Genomic DNA, 24603 nt, shown 5'->3' on the forward strand with positions numbered 1-24603 from the left:
GCTTGTCCCTGTAATCAAAATGCAATATGTTCTTGATCTTCGTCATTCAAATATAGATATACCTAATTTTCTTTGAAAACTTATTTGTCAATTAATTTCGGGGAGGAATTTGATATAATTTCATTTTATAACTTTTGTATCTTACTCCCTAAAAGTTATATTTGTTGAATTTTTTTTTCTTCTTTCAGGAAAAAAATGTCGACAAAGACAAGTTCTCACTTGCTATTTACCTATGTTATTTGGTATATGCTCCCCTTTACATTGCTGGACCAATTATAAGCTTCAATGCATTTGCTTCCCAGGTTTGTCATTCTAAATTTCTTCCTTATAATACTAACGTTCCATTAAAGTGCATAATTTGCATGGGAGAATGATTTTGTATTTCAATCTAGCAAATGCCTTGTCTCTGCATTTCTATTGCAAGTCGCTGAATCGATTTAGACATATAACATAGTGTAAACCATGAGTTGTTTACAGAAATATACATATGGTAACTAACATCATAGTCATAAATTGATGTTCAATATTTTGCTTATTGTTGAACCTGTTATTCATTATTATCATGTACTGAGGTACTTTATTAAGCTCCATTGTTATTATGATTATCTTGTGTTTTCTTCTGAGTGAGGGCATTAATTCATGCCATTATGGTCATGCAGTTGGATATACCACAGAAAAATTATTCTGCAGAAAAGGTGGTTTGGTATGGAATCAGATGGGTTCTCAGTCTTCTCCTCATGGAGCTAATGACACATTTTCTCTATTATAATGCCTTTGCAGCTAGGTATACTTCCCTAATTAGGAAGGCGAGGCTATATCCCCCCCCTCCTTTCCTCACCCCACCTAAAAGAAGACTTAATTATTTTTATTTTTATTTATTATTATGATTACCACTATTACTGTTATCATTATTTTGAGATCTAATGTTGTCTTTGTGCTGCTTAGTGGTGTTTGGAAACAGTTATCTCCTTTTGAGGTCTTCATTGTGGGATATGGGGTAAGGAATGTTCTTTAAAATTTTGAGTTTCTGCTTGGCTGCATTCTTGGTAGTTCTGTTCTTTAGTTAACAGTAATAGCTCTTTAGTTAATTTTATATCCTTGTGACTATCCCTTGACTTATGCCCAGCTATACAAAACTGTATCTCATTTTTCTGTTTCTTTGTTTAATATATTTTTCTGATTTTTTTATTTTTATTTTTATTATTATTATTATTTTTTGTATAAAAAGACTCCATGAACATTCTTGAGTTTAAAGTAATGGTACAAAAGAAGAGAATAAAAGATAAAATAAAGCGAGAATGTTTGGCGAGATGATCAATTCCTCCCCTATATTAACTAATTTGAGTTAAAATGTAAGATTACATCAGTACGTCCACACTAACATAAGAATGCCTTGAGAGGTAAAAAGCACAAACTTAATTTAACAAGTACCTACTTGCCTTCCCCTCCCCCCCTTTTGACGTAAGAGTGTCATTTATGTATCTGTGTCTCTGTGTGTGTGTGCAATTTATCATCTCTTTTTTTATCAATGCTGCTTACCTCATTAAGTTTGGATAAGGCTTGGATGTTGTTGTTTGATTGTCTCTTTCAAGACTTGCACAAGGAACATACGGTTGGCAGTGGCAGGTTGTGTGTGGGCTTTAGTTGCTTAAGAACTTCTATTGATCCGCTGTAACTTTGTCTATTTTCTTTACTTCAATAACCTCGTTGTTTGGGTCATCCCGCATGGTTTGTTATGCTTGCATTTTTGGAAAGCAAAGTCGACCCAGTTATCCTAATTCTGATAATAGAAACTTAGTTCCACTTGGTATTATCCATTCTGTGTGGGGCCCTGCCCGATGTCTTTCTACATTTGGATTTCACCAGTTTGTCACTTTTATTGGTTTCTTTGTTGAACTACATGGATTTACTTACTCCATAAGAAAAGTGATGTGTTTCATTGCTTCAATGGTTCATAAGATGATTGATGCCTGCTTGTACGCTTGTATGGAGATGCTACTGATGATTGACGCCTGCTTGTATGCTTTTATGGAGATGCTACTGTCTGGTAATGGAACATAGTATATGCTTGGTGTTGTTCAGCCTTGCCTCAGAGGTCATAGTATTATCCATCATAGTAGTTGTGTTGACACCCCTACCAATGGTTGGTGCTGTTCAGCCTTACCTTAGTGATCAAAGATTCATCCATTAGACTACTTGTGTTGTTCCCTCTGAGCAGAATGGAGTAACTAAGCATAAAAATCGCCATCTCCTGGAAGTAGCTTTCTCCCTATTTTTTGCTATAAATATCTGTGCTTGTTTGTAGGGTGATGTTTTCCTCCTGATTGTTTATTTCAACAATTGGATGTATTCTCATATGTTGGACCATGCACTTCTCTCTTGATCTTCTCCTGGGATCCATTGGCTTTACTCTTCCTCTTAAGGTTTTTATGTGTATTGCCTTTGCCTATTATCATCATGTTAGGCAAGCTTGACCTTAATTATTTTGCCAACCCAAAAGGATACAAGTGCTATCACCTGCTTCACAGAAGATGTTGGTTGTGATGGATGTGGTGTTAAAGGAGTTAAGTGCCGTTCTATTCAACTGATTTACCTTTTTCGGGGGAGAATAGTTCCAGCAAAGGTTCCTCAGTTATATGCTCCCATGAAGGTCCCTTTGTAGATTCCTTGAAAGATGCAATGTTTGATGATCTAACTAGTTTGGAATAATGACCCCTAGTTAAAGAAAGTAGGATTCAGCCGTTCAAGGGAGCAAGTTTAAATGCCACTACAATCCAATCAAGTTTTTTGTTCATATTCAATAGAAAGGAAAAAAACAGGTTCTCAAGCCTGCCATTGTGTCTTCTAACAAATCAGACTTACTGTTTCCAAGCCCCACCAGTTGTTCTATTGCCTGGTTAGTCTACTCCTAACAATGAACGTTCCTTAAACTTACCACGTGCTATTCAAAATCTGGTGTGCGCCCATCCTCCTATTTTTATTGTAGTATAATATGGCTCCTTATCCCTAGGTTTTCAATCCTTTGTCTCATTCTTTCTCTTTTATGTCCATTCCTAGCCCTTTTCAAGAGGCTCCATCTCATTCTCACTGAAAATGGGCAATGAATGAAGAAACGAGATCAAAATGAGGGATTGACTTTTATCTACCAGCAAGATGTTCTTTTTTCCCAAGCATCTTGAGTTGGCAGTTTCAAGGTCTAAATGCTGATTTTTTCCCCCAATTATTTGCGTAGCCTATTTCTGACCTGCTTGCACACAATTTGCTGAATTATTTTCATAGAAAAAGTGAAAAACACACTCAAAATTGTAATTCTTGTTTTGACTTAAGTTTTGCTAGTGTATATTATTTTTGAACAATGCCTTAAAACTAGGACGAATGCTTATTTGTAACTTAGTTATGTCTAAATGCTTTTGTAACTTGTATCATTTACATAAGATACTAGTCATAAATACGTGGATGTCCCTTATTAGTATCCAATAAAACTAGTTTAAAAAAAAAAATTAAGGGTGAACCATGGGGCCAAAAATTTCGCTGAGAAGCTCTTTCAATACCTTCACCTCAAGCTACAATGGTGGTCCACTGATTGCCTCAAGGCCCATGCCTAGTGTAAATAAATATACTCAAAAGATAGATAGTCAACCTCCCACTTCAAGAACAAAAGCTGGATTTCAGATGAGGTGCAATTTTCAACATCATAATGATGCGGTTTTTTCTCAAATCTACAAATTTCATAAATTTTGATCTGGTAAAACATTTCAAAAAATGAAAGTGCAGTAAAATCTTCTTGTCTTTTGATTTCTAAAAAACTTTTTCGTTTAGAATGATTTTGATGACATTCACTTGCATCTAGTTAGGTTTTACTAGAATATAAGTCACATCAAGTCATCAAATGAATATAGCCACATTAAATCATCAAAAATTGACATGGAACTAGGAGAAACAGAATGTAGAAGCAAGACATTGGCAGTTTGAAACATACATTTGGTTCATACTAGGGCACAAATTTCAGTCAAAACCTATGTTTCATCCCAGGCAAAAACCAAAATCTCCAAGTTTCAACGGAAGATACTTTTCTTGAAATTTCAACCCTAGGTTTTGCCGTTTTGGGCCTTATATGACCTCTATTTCGTCTAATTTCTTGCCTCCTACCTATTTGAAGTATAATAAACACAATGGAAGTATGGAACTAGTATTTTTCCAAAAAAACCAATAAAAAACTATCATTCAAGTATACTAACAGATGACTGGTTCCGACGAGTACAAATTGTACTGCATACAAGCATAGAATCATCAGCTTACATGAATTGCTTGATACATATACAACAAGTCAACAAAATATTATGACCAACTAGATCAAGTGATGATGTCTCACATATATTAAGTTCAAGCCCATATATCATGTATGCATATGCATTTTGAAATTTATGAAATAGTTTTTAAAATAAAAAATTTAAAAAAGAATAGTAGCAAGAATAAAAAAATAAGTTTAACAACACACGATCATAGATAATAGTCCTAGACTAAACATTTATAAAAGATTATAAATGACATGAACGAAACAAAAGTAAAAAAAAGGGGAAGTTTGGAATTGTTGGGTATGGCTCATGAATGGTTGTTGTGGCTTAAGAGGTTTTTAAAAGCAAAAGAGGTGTTTGAAGGCAAAGGAGTTGTAGCAATTAGGTGAAAATGGGATAGAAATCAGCAAAAACCAAGGAAAAACAAGTTGGAGTGTTGAAACTTGCAAAATTTCAGTTGATCCTGTGAAATGGTCAAAACCTGTAAAATTTCGGTGGAAACATTGTACCGAACAGAAATCTGCCCAGTGATTTGAAAATATGCAGGCATTTTGACTGAAATTTTGCATGTTTCAGTCAAAATTTAGTCCATGGTTCATACAGTTTTTGATTTGGTCATTGTCCTATTATACATTCTGGGTTTTAGTTTGGTTTGTCTTGTTTTTAGGAATTATGATCTTATCTGTAAGTAGTTATACTTATGTGCATTGGATCTACAGAGGGATGGTGTGAGGTTGACAGTTGACACATTGGAATTTAAGGTGACGGACCCAATGTTCGAGAAGAATTGGTTTCCATCCAGCCTGCATGGTACTTCCCTCTATAGAATCTGTCTTGTCATTTTTCATCAGACAATTTTAAGAATGGGTTGGTCATCTTTGGATTAAATGCCTGAGCAAAGTGCTGAAGCCAGCTCCTGTCGTTGTTGGCTAGTAAACCAGTAAGGTAGGTAGAATTCTTAGAGTTTGTACCATTGAAGGAATGAAAAAAAGTTTGATCAGAGAGTTTAATTATATTGAATGGGAGTCTGCGTTCAATACATGCCTAACCAAAGAGTTTGAGCTTAGTGCTAACTCCATATCTTGTTGGCCACAAAGCCAGTAGGGTATAGAGCAATCGTTGAATTTCCTACCATTGGAGTGAGAGACCCTCTCTGGAAGGTACTGGTTCCTGGCTAATGATGGAACCCCAGGCCATGCCTCCTAAGTAATGGGGAGAGGGTCAGGAGGAACATGATTGAAAAGGACGGAGAAGGCGAATCTGCTGGGTGGCAGAGAGGTATGACAGCAGGGGAGGGGTCCTGAATGGTGGCAGCACCAAACCAGGGATGCTAGCAATGGATGCCATCACTCACAGTAGGGGTAGACACCAATAGTTACAATTGGTAGACCTCTATTACAAACTTACCATTGCATATACTTTGGTGGTGTCAACTTTTTGGTTTTATGGTTGTTATAGTTCACATACTTGAACACCTACAATGTGCTGAAAAGCTATATTGAAATTATCATGTCATTTCCTTATGTTCATTGATATACACGTTTTCCATTTATCTTTCTATATGAAAATATGCACTATGTTATGGATGTTGAATTTCCAATAACCTCATTCTCATACTTTGGCAGGTCCTTAATTTTATGTGGCTTAAATTTTTGCTAATCTGGAGATATTTTCGGTTTTGGGCATTGGTACGTGGAATCCTGAATATATCAATTTTTACACTTCCATTTCTTTTTGTTATTTTTTTCTTCCTCAAACCTTCTGTGTTGCCTCGGGCTGTTATGCTGGATGGACTTACTCTAGCATCAGAGGTTGCTTTTTGGGTTGAAATGTATGGTTTATGGTTGTCTGGATTATCTTTCAATATTATCATTAATGTGAAGCTTTTTGGTGGCTTGGATGAACTTAATTGTGATTGTTCATTGACACTTATTTATCATAGGTTGGAGGTGTTGAGGCCCCTGAAAATATGCCACGATGTATAAATAATTGCTATGACTTAGAAAGCTTTTGGAAAAATTGGCATGCTTCCTTCAACAAATGGCTTGTCAGGTATTTTTTTCTGGCGTTCTTTTTACAACTTTACCCCTTAAAAGTGGCCTTGGATAAGTATAATATCATGCCTGGTATTTTAGGTACTTGTACGTTCCTCTTGGTGGTTCTCAGAAAAAACTACTCAATGTTTGGGTTATATTCACGTTTGTAGCCGTATGGCATGATTTAGAATGGTTAGTTTCCTTCCAAACATCGTTCTTTTAAGTAATATTTTGACCTCTCTGTTGGAGATTGAAATATTGGGTCTTCTGTTGCATCTATTGATTACCTTCCCTTTTTCTGTAGGAAACTTATTTCATGGGCGTGGTTAACATGTTTATTCTTTATTCCCGAAATAATTATGAAATCAGCAGTTACTGCATTTCAGGTAATATTAGTGGCAAATAAAATAATTTGTCTACAATTTATCATGATGTTATCCTATGTTTAACACTTTTTTCGACGGCACTCATGAAACTTTTTATCATGGATGTTACCTAAAGACCTTTGTCATTATATTATTAGGATTCAGAACCAAATTTTCATGTTTTGGTTTTGACTGAAACCCCAAATAGTACAAATTTTCTGCAACTTTATATTCTACATAGTCCAACTTTTAGTTCTGATAAGTTACACTTTACATTATTGCATTCTCTTATGTAACCTATTCATCACAATGTTTAGTAGTACTAGTGTATCACACCAATGATCAAATTGTAAACCATTTCACATATCATGTGTCATACGTGATCTGTTCTTATTGGCCAAGAATTATTGAAAACAGTGTTTTCTACAGGGACATGTTGAGACTAGATGAAATGAAAGTGATGGGTGGAAATCTTGACCCATTTTCTTGTGAAATGTGATATTTATTGTAAAGAAGCTGAACAGTTTTGACTGAAATATTAGTGAAACTGTACACAGCCATAATTGTCATGGCATCCAGGCGATTCAAGACAAATAAGGGAGAAAAAAATGTGAGGTGACACCAACATGGCAACAAGGTGCTGCCTAGGTGACCAAGGTGACACCAGGTGCCGAGGCACCAATAAAGCGCCTGGATGCCAAGGTGCTGCCTAGGTGTTCTTGACAACTATACGAGAAACCAATATATTGTGTGAAATTTCAGTCCAAACATTGACAAGTTTGAGTACCATGCGATGTTTCATGTCAATGGCCTGTGAATCTCATGAAATATGTTGTAGGACTGTCTAACAATCATGTTCACAACTTCTAAGAAACAGTCAATGAATTACACAAAAATATATAAATGCTAGATTTCATGGAATTCAAGGAAATCGAATAAAGTAAGTTCAAATTGATGCAGAATCGCAGATATGGTACCAAATTGACCTATTTTTCTTTAAAATCAACCTACGGTTGATAAATGTGGGTGTTGGGCCTTTGTTTAATTCTTTTGTATGATCATGGGCTGATTCTATGGGCCTAAAAGTCTAGTGCCCATGCTAAGTGCAGACATAGTTTAATTAATTGCTTTATTTAATGTAAATTGTGCTTAACTAAAGTTATGAGGGCAGAATAGTCTTTTCTTACGTTTTTAGTTCTAGGTGTCCTAATTTAAGTTAATTAGTTTGTAGTTTGAGTTAGTTTCTAATTTCGAGTTGGGGTTGTTGGTTGAGCTTGGAGTCCGAATCAAATTGGAACTCCAGATATTATTAGTAGACCTCTCCACTCAATGGGGAAAGATGAAGACTGAATATTGAATAAGAAAACCTTCTCTTCAAGTAGTTCCACTTGTGTTTGTTAGTAAGTGCTGGTTCTATCAATTGGGAATTGAAGATCCATGGCTGAGAAGGTTTCTAACGCTGAAGTTAGGCCCAAACACCTATGGCTAGTTGGAGATCAGAGTTCAACCTTGAATCTCCATCTGAGTATTCCATCCATGGTTGTCAAGGCCACAAGGTGAGGCTAGGCGATAGAGGACAACGAAAACAAGGCGACACCAAGCAAGGCGATAAGGCGTTGCCTAGACCAAAAAAATGGACCTAGGCGGCCGCCAGGCGCGTATAGGTGGACGCTTTGACAACCATGATTTCATCTTCAAGTCTCCATTTAGTTATTACTCGTGGCCATGGTACAAATTTCGGTCGAAACATGCGAAATTTCTGTCAAAATTTTGCATTTTTGAAAAGTCGAAATGAAACTCATGAGGACCGGAAAAAAGTCTGTCGAATTTCGTTGAAACTTGTCGAAACTTGGTTCAACCCAGCTGGACCAGCTGGTTCATGAAAAAAAATTCACCAAATTTTATGGGAAACATGGGAAATTTCGTGGAAACCTGAGAAATTTTGTGGAAACCTGGGACTTTTTATTGTAAATTTTGTAGCTTTCCCAAATTTTCAATTTTTTTGTTTATTCCATGTTTCCCCAAATACCACGACAAATACCCCCTCCATCAGGACTTACCTATCCAAATTGCATATTCCCTCAGACTGGTTATCTTAAACATGTTGATGACCAGACTCATAAAGTTACAGTTGTCAATTACCTTGACAACCATAGGCATAAAATGTCATCCATTGACAACCATAGGCATAAAATGTCATGGGATGTTTATGTTTGTTGGTTGGAGGAGAGGATATTACAGGCATAGTACTACTCAGCTCACAGGATAGATCCACTCTTGGCACTAAGTTGTACTTTGCTTTTATTGTCAACTATTTTTAAGTTAGAAATTATATATTGAATGTTATGTGTTTAAGTAGTTAAGTTTATAGTGTACTTTTTAGACAACTCTACATTGATGTTATGTACATTGAATGACATATCTACATTGATTTTTTTAGCAAAAATACAGCCAATGTATTCTTTATACTCTAATTAGCTTAAATGCAAAGTCCCACCCTAAAATACTCCTTAGAACCTGTTGAAACTTGTATGAAAAAGTCTTAAGTTTCCTCGAAATTTCCCAGTTTCCCACCTAGGTTTTCGATTTTCACCTGGTCGAAACTTGAGTTTCCCTCGAATTTTTTCTAAGATCGTAGCTTACATCAGTTCCCTGCTGCTATCAACCCTTTTTTTCTCTTTTGTAATTTTCTTGAATTTTTGGAGTTCCCACGGCATCCAAAATTCAAGGTTAGATCTAAGCCAATCTAGCCATTAGATCTGTCCCACACTTTAGGTACATTGCCCCCCCCCCACCCTACCCAACCTTGGTGACCTTAGATCCTAGTTTAATCCCATTTTGACCATCCAACTTCAAAATATGGATATTCTCGTTGAATTTCCATGCCCCCAAAACATGAACCCTTATGTCTTTCAATTTAGCCATCTAATCCCAACAAAACGTAAGGGATACCTACATTCCCTCCAAGTGTTGCCCGATTCCTATAATTTTTCATTCCATATCTTAAAGTATAAATATCAATCTTCTTCTGACCATGATGGTCGAAACTTTGACTGTAATCTGCGGGAAGTCCTAAACTTTGCAGAACTCGAAGGTGCCTATGGTCAAAATCTTGGGGATTCCCTCATGGTTTGCCATTTTTGCTTGTTTTAAACTCTTTTTCACTCAAAAATCATCTGATGGGGACATAACACGTCCACCCATCATTCATTATTACTAGAGACAGAGACAACAAAACCTTTCAGCTTGGTTCAATGAGGCATGTGGAGATATCTTTTAAAGAGGGTCATCTGATTTCTTCTTCCCTAAGCCTTTGAATTTATTTATGCATGCTATTTATGGTTTTCATTGCTTGAATTAATGTTCTGTATTGTTCTTCTATTGTGAGTCTAAGTACGTGCTGTGCAAACCCCTTCCCTAACCCTTCAAACAAGAACCCTTACAGGTTCCAATTTAGGCATATAAACCCAACCAAATTTGGGGGTTCATATCTTTATATTATGACTTACATTTCCAGCAAAACTATTTTGAGAGGTTCATATCTTTACAAAAATAGTCGAGTCTAAGCACGCTGTACAAAAACTCAAGAAAATATCTATATCTTGAAAGTAGAAGGTGAGAATGGGTTCAAATTTGGGGTCAAAGGTCACTAGGGTTGGGGGATGATGTACGTAAAGTATGGACGAGTCTAAATGGTTAGGTTCGCGCAAATCTGACCTTGAATTTTGAGTTTCTTGGGAAATCCAAAAATTCAAGAAAAATAGAAGAAAAAAATGTGAGAGGAGAAGAGGGTTGATGTAGGCTGCCAATAATACCTAAATGGAGCCTCGAAAATAGGGAATGAAGGTTGAACTCTAATCTTCAACCAGTCATAGGTGGTTTTCACCTTTAGAAGAACCCTTCTCAGCCTTGGATCTATGATTCTCAAGTGACAGAACCAAGACTTCCAAATAAGTACTGGAGGAACCATTGGAAAAGAAGCCTTTCTTATTGAATATTCAATCAGATCCCCCCCCCCCCCCCCCCCCAAAAAAAAAAAATCATGTGGAGGGGTCTATTTATACATAATGCCAGGGTCCTAACTCCTAATGTGATTTGGACTCCAAGTTGGACTCTAACTTGTAATCAGAAATTCACTCAGTATAGAAACTAATTGACTTAAGAGTTAAGACTATGACACTTAAATCTGAAGTAAAAACATAGGAAAAGACTATTTGGCCCCTATAACTTAAGTTAGGCAGAAGTTACATTAACCAGAGGAATTAATTAAACTATTTCGTACTTAGCTTAGAGACTCGACTTCTGGGCCAATAGAATAGGCCCATGACGATGAAGATGTATTAAACAAAGGCCCAACACCCATATCTGTCAACCTGAGGTTGATTTCAAAGAAAAATATGCCAATTTTGTGCTGAATCTGCATCACTGGTGATATTGAGCTGGTATCTCATTGGATGAATTTTCTCTTTTCTTGTCGACATGTGAATATATCAAAAGTGAGTATGGTAAAAGAAAGGGGCAAGGAAATACAAAGGTGGAGAAAGATGGGAAAGAAGCTTCAAGGCTACAACACCTACCGAGGATGCAGTAGAAGAGATACTTCTAGACCATAGGTAAGAAGCAGGCAGTATGAGAGATACATATAAATGTTAGGTAACAAGAAGGCAGTAAAAGAGATACATCTAAACCTTAGATAATAACAAGGCAGTTAAGAGATGCATCTAAACCTTAGGTAACAACAATGCACCTATTCTAGGGGAGTCTGAGAATTGGAAACTCTGCTTGCCCAAAGAAAGATTACAGCCATGAAATAGCTCAAAAAAGAACTAGCTGCTCCAGTTTAACCTTCAAATCTTTTTCTTTTATGAAGGGATAATGGAGAAGCAGAAATTCCATCTCCTGATTCTCTGAGGGTTAGTTCGGTCTTCCAACATTCCACGTGTTGGAGATAGCTCCAGTTGAGTATTTTGATGAATCCTTTAGGCCAGTCTATTAGTTTTAATAACTTGAACCTTGTGGCTGCCGATATGTTGATATCTGTGAGTGTGCTTCACATAATAATCATAAGTCATAAGACTCAATAACTACCTGTTAACTCAATGAAGCAGAAAGCATAGAAAGTTTTCTCAACAAAGACGTTGAGAGCAATATCAAGCAGGCTATCCAGCAGTTGGCCCCCTTACTCTCTTAGTTAAGAATCCCACTAAAGATTCCATGTGAAATATGGTAAGGTAGCCTCTACTTTTATGACAGACTTTCACACCTACACCGTGCAAACCACCTTGCCTCCTCTTGGTTCCTCCATGATGTCCATTGACTTGGCTCTTTTTTCATCTGCATGTCTTCTCAATTTCCCGGGCCAGCAGATTATTTAGACATTAGGCAAGTTAAGCATGTTTGGAAGGTTAAAAACACTCCACAAAGTCTCTAGTAGAAGAAACTTTCAATTGGCAGAATTAAAATGCTGTAGTCCAAAATCATTATCTTCAACAAACCCATGCAAATCTGCAGCAATTAATACACACTGTTGCTACACAGGCTTTTGATGTCACAAGCCTTAAGCAAGAGATCACGAGGGGACACCAAGAAGCATTGATCATTCAAACATCAGTCTAGATACTAATACATTCTCCCTCATTACCGCAAAAAGAAGCAGAAAAAAAAAAAAGACTTGGGTAACTAGCTCCAAAGCATAGAAGCACCTTACAGTCAAATCCCGTCTGTACTTCCTTCTTCAGCTCATCTTACTACTCCTTTTCCCACATCACCCCTGAATTTCCCCTTGGGTTCCTTAAGCTTCACACCACCTCTTGACCAGACCTTCAGAAAATCATAGAAGATCAACAACCCAATTTGCTAGAAAGAAAACCCACCAGCGTACTCTCCATCCCTGTTCTCCGCCATAAGTAGCTAACAGCCTGACTTTAAACTATATATGATACCACCTACTTTTTCCGACCAATCACAACCCCTACCTGCCATTGGTGCCCCTTCACCTCCCACCTCTGGCATCCATTTCTTGTAATCAGCTCTAGGCCATTCAAATCCACCCTCTGAATTACTCACAAATTTTGCAATCTTAGGAACCTGCCATATCCCGAAAGGAGATGCCCGATCTCCAAACCATGCTGTCAGTGGAAATTTTTTTGTTCCTTGTCTATGCATGTCTGATTCGCCACCTGGCAAACCACCTAGGCGACCCAGCTGAAACACCATACTCCCAATCAGCTCTTCTGATGACAAACATAACCTAAGCCTAACTGGTGCACTTGCACCTCTGCCACCCACTCCTTTTGTGCCTTTGAATGCTAAATGGTTTTCCACACTTGATAATGTCGCGTTTCCCAGCATTGGAGTTTTTAATGCTTGGATGACAGCAGAACTATTATAGATAAATGCCATCGTTGCTACAGTCATCCAAATTTTTTTGCCCTTATTCAACACAAAAGTAGAAAATGGTATCTTTCTCTTAGAGGGTACAGAAATTTGCAGATTGCTCAGCTTGGTTTGCTCGATGTATTTGTTGTCCACTTATTCAAAGAGTTTTTTAGACCCATGGCCGATGATATTAACTAGGCCAGAACTTATATCTCGCAATGGAATGCTACATCTTCTTCAAGCCAGATCTTGATAAGAATTTTAAACAGTTTATTGATAGTTTTCCTAAGCTTAGAGGTAGGGCCGTAGGGGTGTAAATTTGGCCTTGACAAACGGAACCCGCCTTGAACCCAAGCAGGGTTTGGGCTGGGTTTTCAACCCTGAGGGTGGATTAGCATTGATAAATGTAAACCCTAGTACAGGGCTGGGCTTGGCTAAGGTTGAGTCCTTGGCCCAGCCCAACACGACCCTTAAACCTGATTTTAACCCTGATCCAGTTAATGATTTATGGTGAATGAGGTGGATAATGCATCTACTTGAAGGACATTGAACTTTTATCTTTGATTTAGTAGATTAGGTTTTGGAACTGTATAAGAACCATAGATGTTGAATTTACTGTTAATATGATTAGTACATTTAATTCTTTTTATGAGGAGGTATTTTGGACATATATTGGTGTGTTGATTTCAATCGTCTAGGTTGATGAAAATTTTAATGTTACCTTCTTATTTTAAGGTCTTAGCAAACTTGAAATTCTGAAAGTGTGCATTTTCATTATCCTTTTTAATGCAAGGTTAGTCAGGGTCAATCAAGTCAGGGTCAATCAAGGCCAAGTGGCCCAGCCCAACTCGAGCAGGATCAATCAGGCAGGCCTAGGCTGGGCTGACCCAGCAGCTTAGGGTTTGGGTTGAGACTTTTGAACCCTCAGTTGGGGTTAGGGTGGGCCTTGGCTAAGCTAAAGGGTGTGGATGAGCTTGGGTTTGTAAGAACCTGCTCAACCAGGCTTTGTTTCACCCTTAATTGGTGGTCTTTATCTCAAGCAAGTTGTTCTTAATTCTCTTCCCAAACCACATGGCAATGCCAATGATACAACAGAATTGTTAGCCCATCACTTTAATTGGATTCCTTTACAGTCATGCTCTTTTGGCACTCCAGATGCTTTGCAATATCCGGCGGTTTTGGAACTTGGCAGGAAACTTCTGAGAAATTCTTAAGGCTTGCAACACTGCTCAGTTAGAGATTAAGCACAAAGATCTTAAGTGATGTGACTGTTTCAAAGCAATCTTCCCAATACAAAAAGTCAATTTTTGTTTGCATTCCGAACAAGTTCTACACTCTGAAACACAAATTTGGCCGCAATTGGCCACCAGGAGCAAAGAATTTGATATTTCTTCAAAAAGGACATTTAGGGAAAAGGACCAAATAACTGATTGATTTGCATTATTGCATATGACAACCAAGTCATTTTGCAAAGCAATGTCCCGAGCATGGTTATCAAAGCGACCGCCTAGGCGCACTTAATCGGCCGCCTAGGCGCACTTAATCGGCCGCCTAGGCGGCAAAGCGGTTTTTGAACCGCTTAACTAACGGGCTGATTTCTTGCTGCTTTTTTGCTTAGGCACTACCGGTTTGCCGCCTTTTGCACCATATTGCCGCCTAGATGCTAAAGCAGCCACTTTTTTTACATTTTGTAATTTGTGCATATTATTATTATTATTATTTTTTAATCATAATTTATTCTACAATGCCATATATAAATTTAAATATGTGAGCCATTTCGGAATCGAGGCCCAAAGTGCCTGTCGGCAACAGAATGTGAAGCATGAGCCATATTCAATGATTACTAACATAGTACATACTACTTTTCTTTCATTTTCATTTTTCACATTGATTATTAATATAGTACATACTACATAATTATTGTTATGAATCTTATGATGTTTGATGAGATGAAGTTATGTTTTTATTCTTTTTTTGGATAATTTTTCATAATTGTGATTCTTGAATTTTTTTTATTTTTATTTTTATAAATGTGATTGTTGAATGTTTGTTTAGTACTTTAGTTTATTATAAAAAGTATTTGTATTAAAAAGTAGTTTAAAAGTAGTTATATTAAAAATATTGACTAAACCGCTTTTGTCGCTTTATTGCCGCCTAAGCGCCGCTTAGTCGCCTAATCGCCAAGACGAAGCCCCAAATGCTTTGGTCGCTTTGCCGCTTTAATAACCATGGTCCCGAGAAGACCAAGGAGGGCCAACTCATTTTCCTACTCGATCCATCATCCAAGTTTTAGGAAATTAAATTCTTTTTGCAATTGACTATACTGATTTAGACTCCTCTAATCCATCATCTGAGCTTGGGAATTTGGCTTCCTCTACCAGCGTCCCTTCTCTCTAACCATGCCAAAAACCAAATTCATTCCCATCCCCGGACATCCCTATGTTGTAGTCTGTTTTATCCTTAAACCATATGCCTAACCTATCAAAGTCATTGGGTTTTTTGATACAGAAGTAGTCTCTATCATTCTTGCCCCCCGTGTTCTTCCAAGTCACCTCTGCATTCCCTTAATCAGTCTTCCAAGCTGGTCAATGGTTAAATCCCATGCACTCATCTCATCTCCATTTTCAATCACCCAATAAAAATCTTGTTTGTTCCCAACTCCCAAGGAAAGATCTTGTGGTAGGATTTGATGTTCTTATCGATATTCGTTCTCTTTGATGGTCCCTCAAGGGTTTATCCTACAATAATCAATTCCTATCACTACTGCTAATTTGTTCTTGGCTGCACCTTGCAACACCGACACCCCTAGCCAATTTAATCATTTTAAGCAACATCTGTTGACAGGTTGCTGAGTAGGTTCTCATACAGAATTTTTAGCAAAATGTGCTAATCCATTATGGTAAATCCAGCAATTTTATGTAGCTCACCTTCAAGAAAAATGAAGATGTGTATCCTGCAAAATCCAGCCATCCAGGAATGCACCCAGAACATTGTTTCTGGTGAGAAAAAGATAATTTGGAGCTTGCATGTTTGGGAAGGCTTCAAAATCTGGTCAATGGAATGAGATTTGGTAGTCTATCTCCTAACATTGTGCTCCTGCCAGACATGAGAAATAGTAGCACCAAAAACTAGCTCGTCAATAGAACGTCCTTTTCTCCACCTTTTCCTCCTGGCATCACAATAGATCCCCTTGTCCAAACATTTTGTAGGCCAAGTGGCCAACTTGTCTAGTTCAAAGGTAATATTCCTAGGCAATCCTTCAAGAGCCCTATCCCACTACCTCCCCTCCTAGTTCCGCCTCATCCACCACGACATCCAAGTTCCCTTCTCTGGCATCTTCTACTCTGCCCCAGACGAAGATATCTTCCATCTGTTCTGCAGTTGTCCCTTTTCCAAGCATCTCTCACTTCTCCCCCTGCTTCCATTTGGCCCTGAAATAGGCGTCCCCTATCCGTTGACCCTGAATGTAAATGGCCCTCCTCTGCTTTTAGTGGTTCCTTGGTAGCTGGCATAGTCAGTAGGTTGACTTTTAGTGCCTGGATCTCCCATATTTGGATGGAACACAATCATTGTGGATGGACCTCTGAATCTAGATCTTCTTAGAAGGCCATCCTTGTTGTCTCCAAAACCTTTAGTGGACACCCCAAGGATGAAGCCCATTGTTGTTTCCTGGGTTCTACACTCCTCTTTTGTGTTAGCCTGGTCTCTTTCTGGCTTCTGCCCTGCCCTCCACGCCCCCTGCCCTTTTCTTTCATCTCCTTGTTTCCCCTTTGGGGCTTAAAGAAGTGCTAGAGTAGCAGGATAGTAGTCAGCACCATTTGCATTTTTGCAATTATGAGGAAGGGGATATCTAGGGTGGGGCTAATTACAGGTGAAGGCTTCCTATCAAATGGAAGATGAGAAAACGTACCCAAGGAATAAGTGTTGGATACATTTTTAATTGTTTGGTTTTCCTAAAAACTTCCGTATGCTCGTCTAATATTTTCTGTAAATGGCATTGGGGTATTGTTTAATGAAATTAATTTAACCAAATGGAAATGCCTTGAATTTGAGCATCTTTGGTGAAGCTTTCCTGATTGGATTTGGATCAGTACCATTTGAGATATGGCCATAGTTGTCATGGCTACTAGGTGGGTGATTCAAGGCACTAGAGGGGGAAATAACTGCGGCAATAGGACACTTATGCACCAGGAAAGTGCCTGGATATCTATGCAGGGGCTTGACAACTGCATCATGGGAAGCTGCTTCTGGTTTTTGAGAATGATTTTCCAGCATGTCAGATAAGCCAGATGTATTTTGTGTGCCTCGTGTATGGGCCTCCAATTCCTGCTTGAGCTTTTTAGCTTGTATGTTGAGGTATTTTCCTTACATACAGCTTAACCTAAAGGTGTAAAAAAAAATATCGTCTTTCAATTTGAGTAAGGATGCTATGTCTTTTATTGATTCAAAAAGATGGATCAGAAAAACGAATCATTTTGATACAAGAGGTGAACTTATTTAGGCAATCCAAAAGAAATAGTGATATTTAGTTAGATACTCCAGTAAGGGGGGGGGGGAATTACCATTGCCAAAGTAGTTTGCTTCAAGTTATTATTTTCCTTTTTGCTTATGTTTGAATATTGCAAGACTTTGTGATGGATGTTTTGTTCCAGAATTGTTATTTGCTAATACTTTTGCTTCCTTGCTCCCTAGCCTATAGTTAGTTGGAGCTTTATTCTTTGAGTTTGTGAAATTTGTTTTTCTACTCTTTGTATTATATGTTCATGGCCCATTCTTCTATTCATTTTATTTCTTGATGGCCCATTTTTCTATTCATTTTAATTCTCTCTTTATTCCTTAGTTGTCATCATAAATTTGTTTTTGTGCTCTGTTTAACTTAAAAAAATTGTGTGGTCAGGCCAAGGATGCATTTGGACAGCTGGTTCTTCGTGAACTCAATGCTGTTGCTGGTGCTATTACTATCACGTGCCTCATGGTATGTTATCATCTTGTTTGTAGTTTACGAATTTTAGGTGAGTCAGTGATTGATATTTAACGTTTAACCACCCAACTTCTGCAAGCTTTTCTTTCCCCTGATATTATTAGGTGACTGTCAGCACTCATTGGTTAATGGTGAAGTGTTTATTAGCCGAAGTGTGTACCATGATGACTCAGCCTTATCCCAACTAAATGGGGTCAACTTGTTAGGCTGAAGTTTGTACTAGCCAAATATCAGCCAGAACCAGCATTTTAACTTTCATTTTGGTTTCAGATACTCTGGCTGAATTTTGGCTCTGGACTTGGAGCATGTCATTTTCTATTGGGTTTTTGAAAACCTATTTTGGCCATGTAATGGAATCCTGTTGCTTTGTGTTGAAACCAAATTTCATCAGGGGAATTAACACTATTGAGGAGGGGAGTAATAGAATTCGAATTAGACCATGCTTGGTGGAAATAACCCAAGTTGGAGCTGCCATGCAACCATGCTCAAGTCATTTGACTTGTGTTTTTTGCCTAAGGAGTGTCTTGTATTGGGAAGAAGAGAGCTTGGATGAGAGCTTCATTTCTTCCTCAACAAGTGGGAGGTTGTAAAATTCTTGATGGATCAAAGTTTAGACATTGACTAGGGTAGAATGGAAAGAGGAGATTCTCAAGGTGATATTGCTGGAGGAGGAAAGTTCTTATAGTCTAGATCCTCTGCCCATATGGAGAGGAAAAATTTCAATCCACATAGTTGGAGGCTTGAAATCCTCTTTTTTAGCAAGGGGAAGAGAAGATATGGATTCCTACTGTTTTGGAATTTTCTTAAAAGGAGGATTTTGTTTTTTGATTGGACATGTTTCAAGCCTCCAACAATGTGTATTGAAATTTTTCCACTCCATGTGGGTAGAGGATCGGGACTCGAAAGTTCTAGGCTTTGGGAAATCTTCGAGGAACCTTTTTTTTAAGTGAAAGCAAGCGAGATGGAGGAAGGTGGTGGACTGGTTTCGTCTAGGCCTTGAGGACTGTGAAATTGGAGAGTGGTTAGGAAGACCTCAAAGCATTTGAATGGTTTGGGGCAAAAGGAAGAGAAAGCGTGGATGAGAAGGTTGTAGGACTATGGTCCGAGATGCCTAGGAGTGAGTGAGCATGGAAGTATGGAGAGCCAGACATCATTAATCAAGACATTATCTATTGAACAAGTGATTGTTTCTTCCTCTAATGGATGAGTTCCAGGGACATCCAAATTGAGACTCCTAGGTGCAGGCTTTTTGCTAATGACATTGTTGTGGTGGATGAGACAAGTATAAATTAACACCAAGCTTGAGTTCTGGAGATCAACCTTAGAATCAAAAGGCTATACGATTAGTAGATTGAAGACATGGTAAACAGTCTGCAACTTTAATAACTCTATGACGGATAATAATCTAAATATTTCATAAAATGATCATTTTTGACATTTGGGATCAACCATTAGTAGGATACATGATGTAGAAGATAATGTTTCACAGAGAAATGAAATAGGATGGATGAAGTGAAGCGGTGTATTTGGAGTGTTACACGATCATTAGTTACCTTTTAAAGCTTGAAGGAAAATTTTGCAGGAAAATCACACAATTGGCTATGATAGATGGTGCAGAATCCTGGTCTTTTAGGAAGTGTCTTGTAGATAAGCTAAGTGATGCTCAATAACGTTTTGGTCTGAAAAAATTGGCTGAATAACATTTAGGTCCAGAAAAATAATACTACTAAATACTAATTGATAGTTTTTTGTAGGAACAGACACTTTTACGTCTTGTGTGTAATGACTTATATTAGGTGGTAAGTGGAATACCAGAAATGCTCGTCTCCTTCCTTGAACCCCTTATTCCCCAAAGCATGATTCTAGCTTTGCAACTCCAGTTGAGCAAAAAATGTTCTTGAAGATGTTTGTTCTATCCAAGTTTTTCCTCAATTAGAAGGCACACATACATTAGTACAGCAATCATTAGAGGGTGTGAAATAGTATGGTTCCCTGGCCAACTGAACTTAAATTACACTAATCACCTAAGTTCATATCACATCTTTCCCACCTCCATAAAGGTCTCCCTTCCCTCTCGAATCCATCACTGTCATTTCTTTTGTCTTCTTTAATCTTCCTGTCCTTAGTGTTATTCACCTGTTTTCTAGTCAATGCAATTCACTAAATAGGTCATTAGCACTATAGCCTCAGAAGAAGATATGATGAAACTAAAACAACTTCTCCTACCACTCACCCTCCACTTCTCTACATCCTCATCTCAGACACCTGCAACTGCCCCAGGCCCTTCTTTTCCCACCAAATATCACTCCAATCCTTAAGGAATGCAGGGCAGTACGGTATAGTGATCAGGTGAGCAAGGAGCACCCAAGTTGAAAACCAGGACAGCACACAGCTCAACAGCTTAAACAAAGGATGTCTTTGCTCCACCGGATAATGCCTTCTCTCTAATTTTCAAGCAGGAACAGTCAATTCCCTCACATATGAGCACAAGGTGGAGCTGATTCATTTTCATGATACCCCCCACTTATGTTCCTCTCTCATCATTCAAACTGTGAGCAATCCTCTTTGTGCTGAAGCCAGGAACATTGATAGTGGTTGATTCCCACTTATCATTGCCACTGTAGGCAATAGTTTAACATAACCAGAGTTGTTAATATCATTGTTGCCAAAACCATATACATGGATGGGTAGTTAACAGTGTATCAGGTGATTTTTAAGTACTTCCTGGATTTCTTTCCATACCTATGTCAGGTCCTGCACCACCCACAGCCAAAAAGATGAAGTCACCTTCCTCAGATCCCCTTACTGTAAGGCTTACAGGATTTTATTGGATATCCTTTTCAGTCTACTGATCATTGCAACCATTGCTTTATGACTGACATTCATGATTCCTTGGTACAATTCATCTCTACTAGGACTGGATCAATCAGTAAACGGTGAGTTGAGTTGGGTAGATGGTCATATTGTCCATTTGAAGGGTAATATGACCATTCCAAAATTATTTCTAAGAAGTAATGTACAAATTTTAACTCTCGGGTTTATTTGCAACCCACACCCTTAGTATATTTGATCTGTTTGATATTCCACCCGTCGCAGGGCGGTGCCAGGCACTGTGGTTGTGAATGAGATAAGGTCCAAACCTAGGGGGCATGCATAAAATACTTATTCAAGTAATGATCATACTGTAGCTGATCTGGGAGTAGCTCAATATAAACTATGAGGAAGTTGCCTGAGTTGGCATGGCCATGTTCAGTGGAAGCTTCAAAGGAGTGATTTGATTCAGGCTGATGGTACTAAAAGAGCACGGGTGGAGAAGGCATTCACGGCATAAGTCTTGGTTCAATTGTAGTGTCAAAGAAGTTGATTAGAGGGAAAGGATCCAAGATGCCAACCCCAGTGAGTTGGATTAAGGCTAAGTTGTTGCTATGTTCTTCATTTACTGTTATTATTAATAATATCTGCTCCCAATTAGTTGGAAGAACAAGTTGTTGTTGTATACATGTGTTACATAGTGAGACCAAGTTACAATTATAAATTCTGTACATTTAATGGTGGTCAAGCTTGGTCCTTGCACTTGAGCTTAGATAGGTAATTAGTTATAGTGATTATTACAGATGAAAATGCATGAAGGATTGAATTTTCTTTTAAAGATGTTTGTATTTACTGCTAGAGGACTGTTTTATTCAAGTAAATGCACCTCTTTGTTCTGAGTTTTAAGGTCTCCAGTATTCTTTACCTCAAATAATCCACCTAAAGTTAACCAAACCCAAGAAAGCCTAAGCGGGATGGATGCTTAAATGACTTTGATTTGGTTGGGCTTGAATCAACAATCCCAAACTTATTATGCTTGGTAGGGTCTGTGCTCGACTTCCTAGACATTGGGCCAGGCTTGGGTCACTGTCCAGGCTGTGCGCCCCACTAGAAGGCATAACCTAACATTTTATTTGCACACAGAAAATGCGATGACATACATATCATAGCGCTATAATTTTCTCTCCTACATTTGTGCTGGGGATACGTCGAGGATTTTTTTTTATGATTATTCAGTTTCATGAAATTCGATAACTTCTGCAGGTAGCCAACCTTGTTGGTTATGTTATTGGCCCATCAGGTATCAGATGGTTGATTTCTCGGTTCCTCCAGAAAGATGGTATATGAATAACCCTTTCCTTCGAAAATTATGCAATAAGGTCATAGACTTTAGTTATTCTCATGCAACTTCCCAATGTTTGACAGGATTTCCTGTTCTTGGTGGCATGTTTGCTACATTTTATGTTGGAACCAAGGTACATAACTAGAAGCATTTTACTCGTTCAACTGGCATTAAATGATTCTTGCTTTAGTTAAAAAGTATAGGACATGGTTTTTTTTGTTGCCTTTGCAGCTTATGTTCCACATTCGTGATGCGAGAGGTCAGTCTAAAGGTCGTTCTAAACCTGAGGCCAGTTTGAAGTAACTTGTCTACTAGATTGTCGATGAAAGCATGTCGGGTATAACTGGGAAACCTCCACATTGGATTGCATCTACTTGTTTGATTGTGACCGTGTCTAATGAATCTCTGTGGAATGTCAGGATTTCGGCACAGTCCTGAGAAAATGCCCGTGCTACTGATGCTATGGTTATCCGCAGTATCTCATTAATGGGTAATATTGAATGGTTGGTCCAGGTCCAGGTCCAGGTCCAGGCTCGGGATACAGACAGACGAGCAGCTCCTTTTTTCAGTTAAGAATCTCCCTATAAATCAATTTGACTCCACTGTCAAAAAGGTGAGAAATTAAGTGAGCTTTCCTCATCAATGGCTCCTTTTCTGCACTTAACGCCCAGCGATGTTGATTACTCTTACCAATTTGATGCTCTTGTTTGGAAAAGTGAGAAAAATTAAGCGAAGTTTACTTGTCAATGGCTTCTTTTCTGATCTTATGTGTTTGGTAGTTTTAGGCATATCGTAAGTCACACGTAAACTCTATTGCTGTGTCAGCGTTTAAGCCTCCAGAAAGTCACCTACCATGTTCACGCACCATTGAGAAAGGTATATATGGTCTATATTTGACAATTCACAGGTGATAAATTGAAATTGGGATGATTACGGTTGCGCCCTTGCAGTATTGCAAAATAACAATTTATATTTATCGAACCTTATACATTATTGGCAATAGAACAAAATTCACTGAAGTCGGGAAGGAGTGGAAGGTGAACATAACTCAAACGACCACAGAGTGGAAAGTGGCCATTCTTTCTGACTCGAAACCGAAAGGGTCTTCCTAGGTAGGAGATCTGCTATAATCTTGGACATACCTGATAGATTAGCTGTTCGCAATCAGATTCAATAATGATTGACCCATATCCACACGCTAAAGCTTCCAAAAGGCCTGTTCTAATAGCACTTGTTTCATCCTCTTCAATAGAATTATAAGTTCCTGGGGTCAATGAAGCCAATTCCATGATCCCGGATGACAACTCCCAACAGAATTATTTTTGTTCTCTCTAGCCATGAAGCATCTATATTAACTTCGACACTATCACTGGGGTGAGAAAACCAAGCCTGCTACTCACCTAAAGCATCCTCTGTTGAGCTTGATGGTGCACTTAGGTTGCTCTTTTTCTGGTTTTCCCAGAATTATTTTGAAGTTCTAATTGTTGCCTCAACAATTTCTTCAGGTTTCCATATTTTTGTACATGCCACTCGATCATTTCGAGCTCGCCACAGACACCAACCAACAAAAGAGATCAAACATTTTAATTTATCTGCCTCTGTTGCATATGTTTTGCTGAATTCTTACCATGTAGAGATCCACTCCATTAAGGAGTTACAATTATCCTCCAAGATCCTCCAAGATAGGGGTGATTCGAACCATACTCTCTTGGCAAATGGGCAATGAAGGAGGACATGTGGTCTTGTTTCTTCTATTTGTCGGTATTCGCCGCAACCTGCTTCTACAAGTTTTCTTCTTTGAAGTTAAGTTCACACCATTAGCAAGAGATTCATTGCAAGTACTTAATATAAAATTTTTAGTTTTAGGGAGTGTTTTACAATTCCAAACTTCCTTCTAATGTTCCTCTTTCAATGCTTCCCAATTGTGGTTCTTGGATGAGGGGGCTTCTTGTTCCTCTATTTCTTTATGCTGAAATAGCAGTTTGTATGCATCTTTAACCACAAATGTTCCATTGCTGCTCCACCCCATATCAAGGAGTCTTCACCTGGGAGGGAATAAGGCAAATTAATGCTCAAGATAGCTGCAGTCTTTGTGTGATTAAGCCACCTATTTATCTCATTGCTTTTCCAAGTTCTAGAGTCCTGATCTATCAAGTCTGCCACCGTAGAGATTCCACAATCGTCGGGCATGGTAGATGAAATCCTAAAATTCTTTGGGGATGGAACCCATGGCTTCTACCACACATTAGTACAATCACCTATACCAATCTTCTAGATCAGCCCCTTTTTTAGTGCTCTATTTTGCGTTCATGGGTCTTTAAGTCCAATCCCTCCTTGGCTCTTATCCTTACACAGCCTTTTCCATGACATCCAATGGATAAGATGACTTCTCTTT

General features: G+C 38.3%; 1 protein-coding gene and 1 pseudogene across 8 annotated transcripts in view; both read left to right on the forward strand.

Moving 5' to 3' along the window:
* Window positions 1-23868, forward strand: part of LOC149029148 (MBOAT (membrane bound O-acyl transferase) family protein) — a 71529-nt gene extending 47661 nt beyond the window's left edge. For 5 of the 8 annotated variants that reach the window (XM_089140642.1, XM_089140613.1, XM_089140627.1 and 2 more), the window contains exons 9-20: window positions 189-302; window positions 660-784; window positions 946-997; window positions 5921-5983; window positions 6238-6347; window positions 6431-6523; window positions 6636-6717; window positions 17972-18049; window positions 22130-22205; window positions 22292-22341; window positions 22440-22545; window positions 22628-23862. In XM_089140642.1, the coding sequence (XP_088996768.1) occupies window positions 189-302; window positions 660-784; window positions 946-997; window positions 5921-5983; window positions 6238-6347; window positions 6431-6523; window positions 6636-6717; window positions 17972-18049; window positions 22130-22205; window positions 22292-22341; window positions 22440-22511 (915 nt within the window). In that variant the 3' untranslated portion in view covers window positions 22512-22545; window positions 22628-23862. Of the gene's footprint in view, window positions 1-188; window positions 303-659; window positions 785-945; window positions 998-5920; window positions 5984-6237; window positions 6348-6430; window positions 6524-6635; window positions 6718-17971; window positions 18050-22129; window positions 22206-22291; window positions 22342-22439; window positions 22546-22627 lie in introns of all 8 variants that reach the window. The other 3 variants (XM_089140651.1, XM_089140657.1, XM_089140664.1) reach the window with 2 other exon arrangements.
* LOC149029150 (fasciclin-like arabinogalactan protein 12 pseudogene) lies at window positions 18067-22121 on the forward strand (annotated as a pseudogene).
* Window positions 23869-24603: the final 735 nt, after the last annotated feature.

The sequence above is a fragment of the Hakea prostrata genome, chromosome 1 (assembly GCF_041222555.1).
Source record: "Hakea prostrata isolate BN-2017 chromosome 1, UWA_Hpros_2, whole genome shotgun sequence".
In the NCBI taxonomy this organism is placed as follows: domain Eukaryota; kingdom Viridiplantae; phylum Streptophyta; class Magnoliopsida; order Proteales; family Proteaceae; genus Hakea; species Hakea prostrata.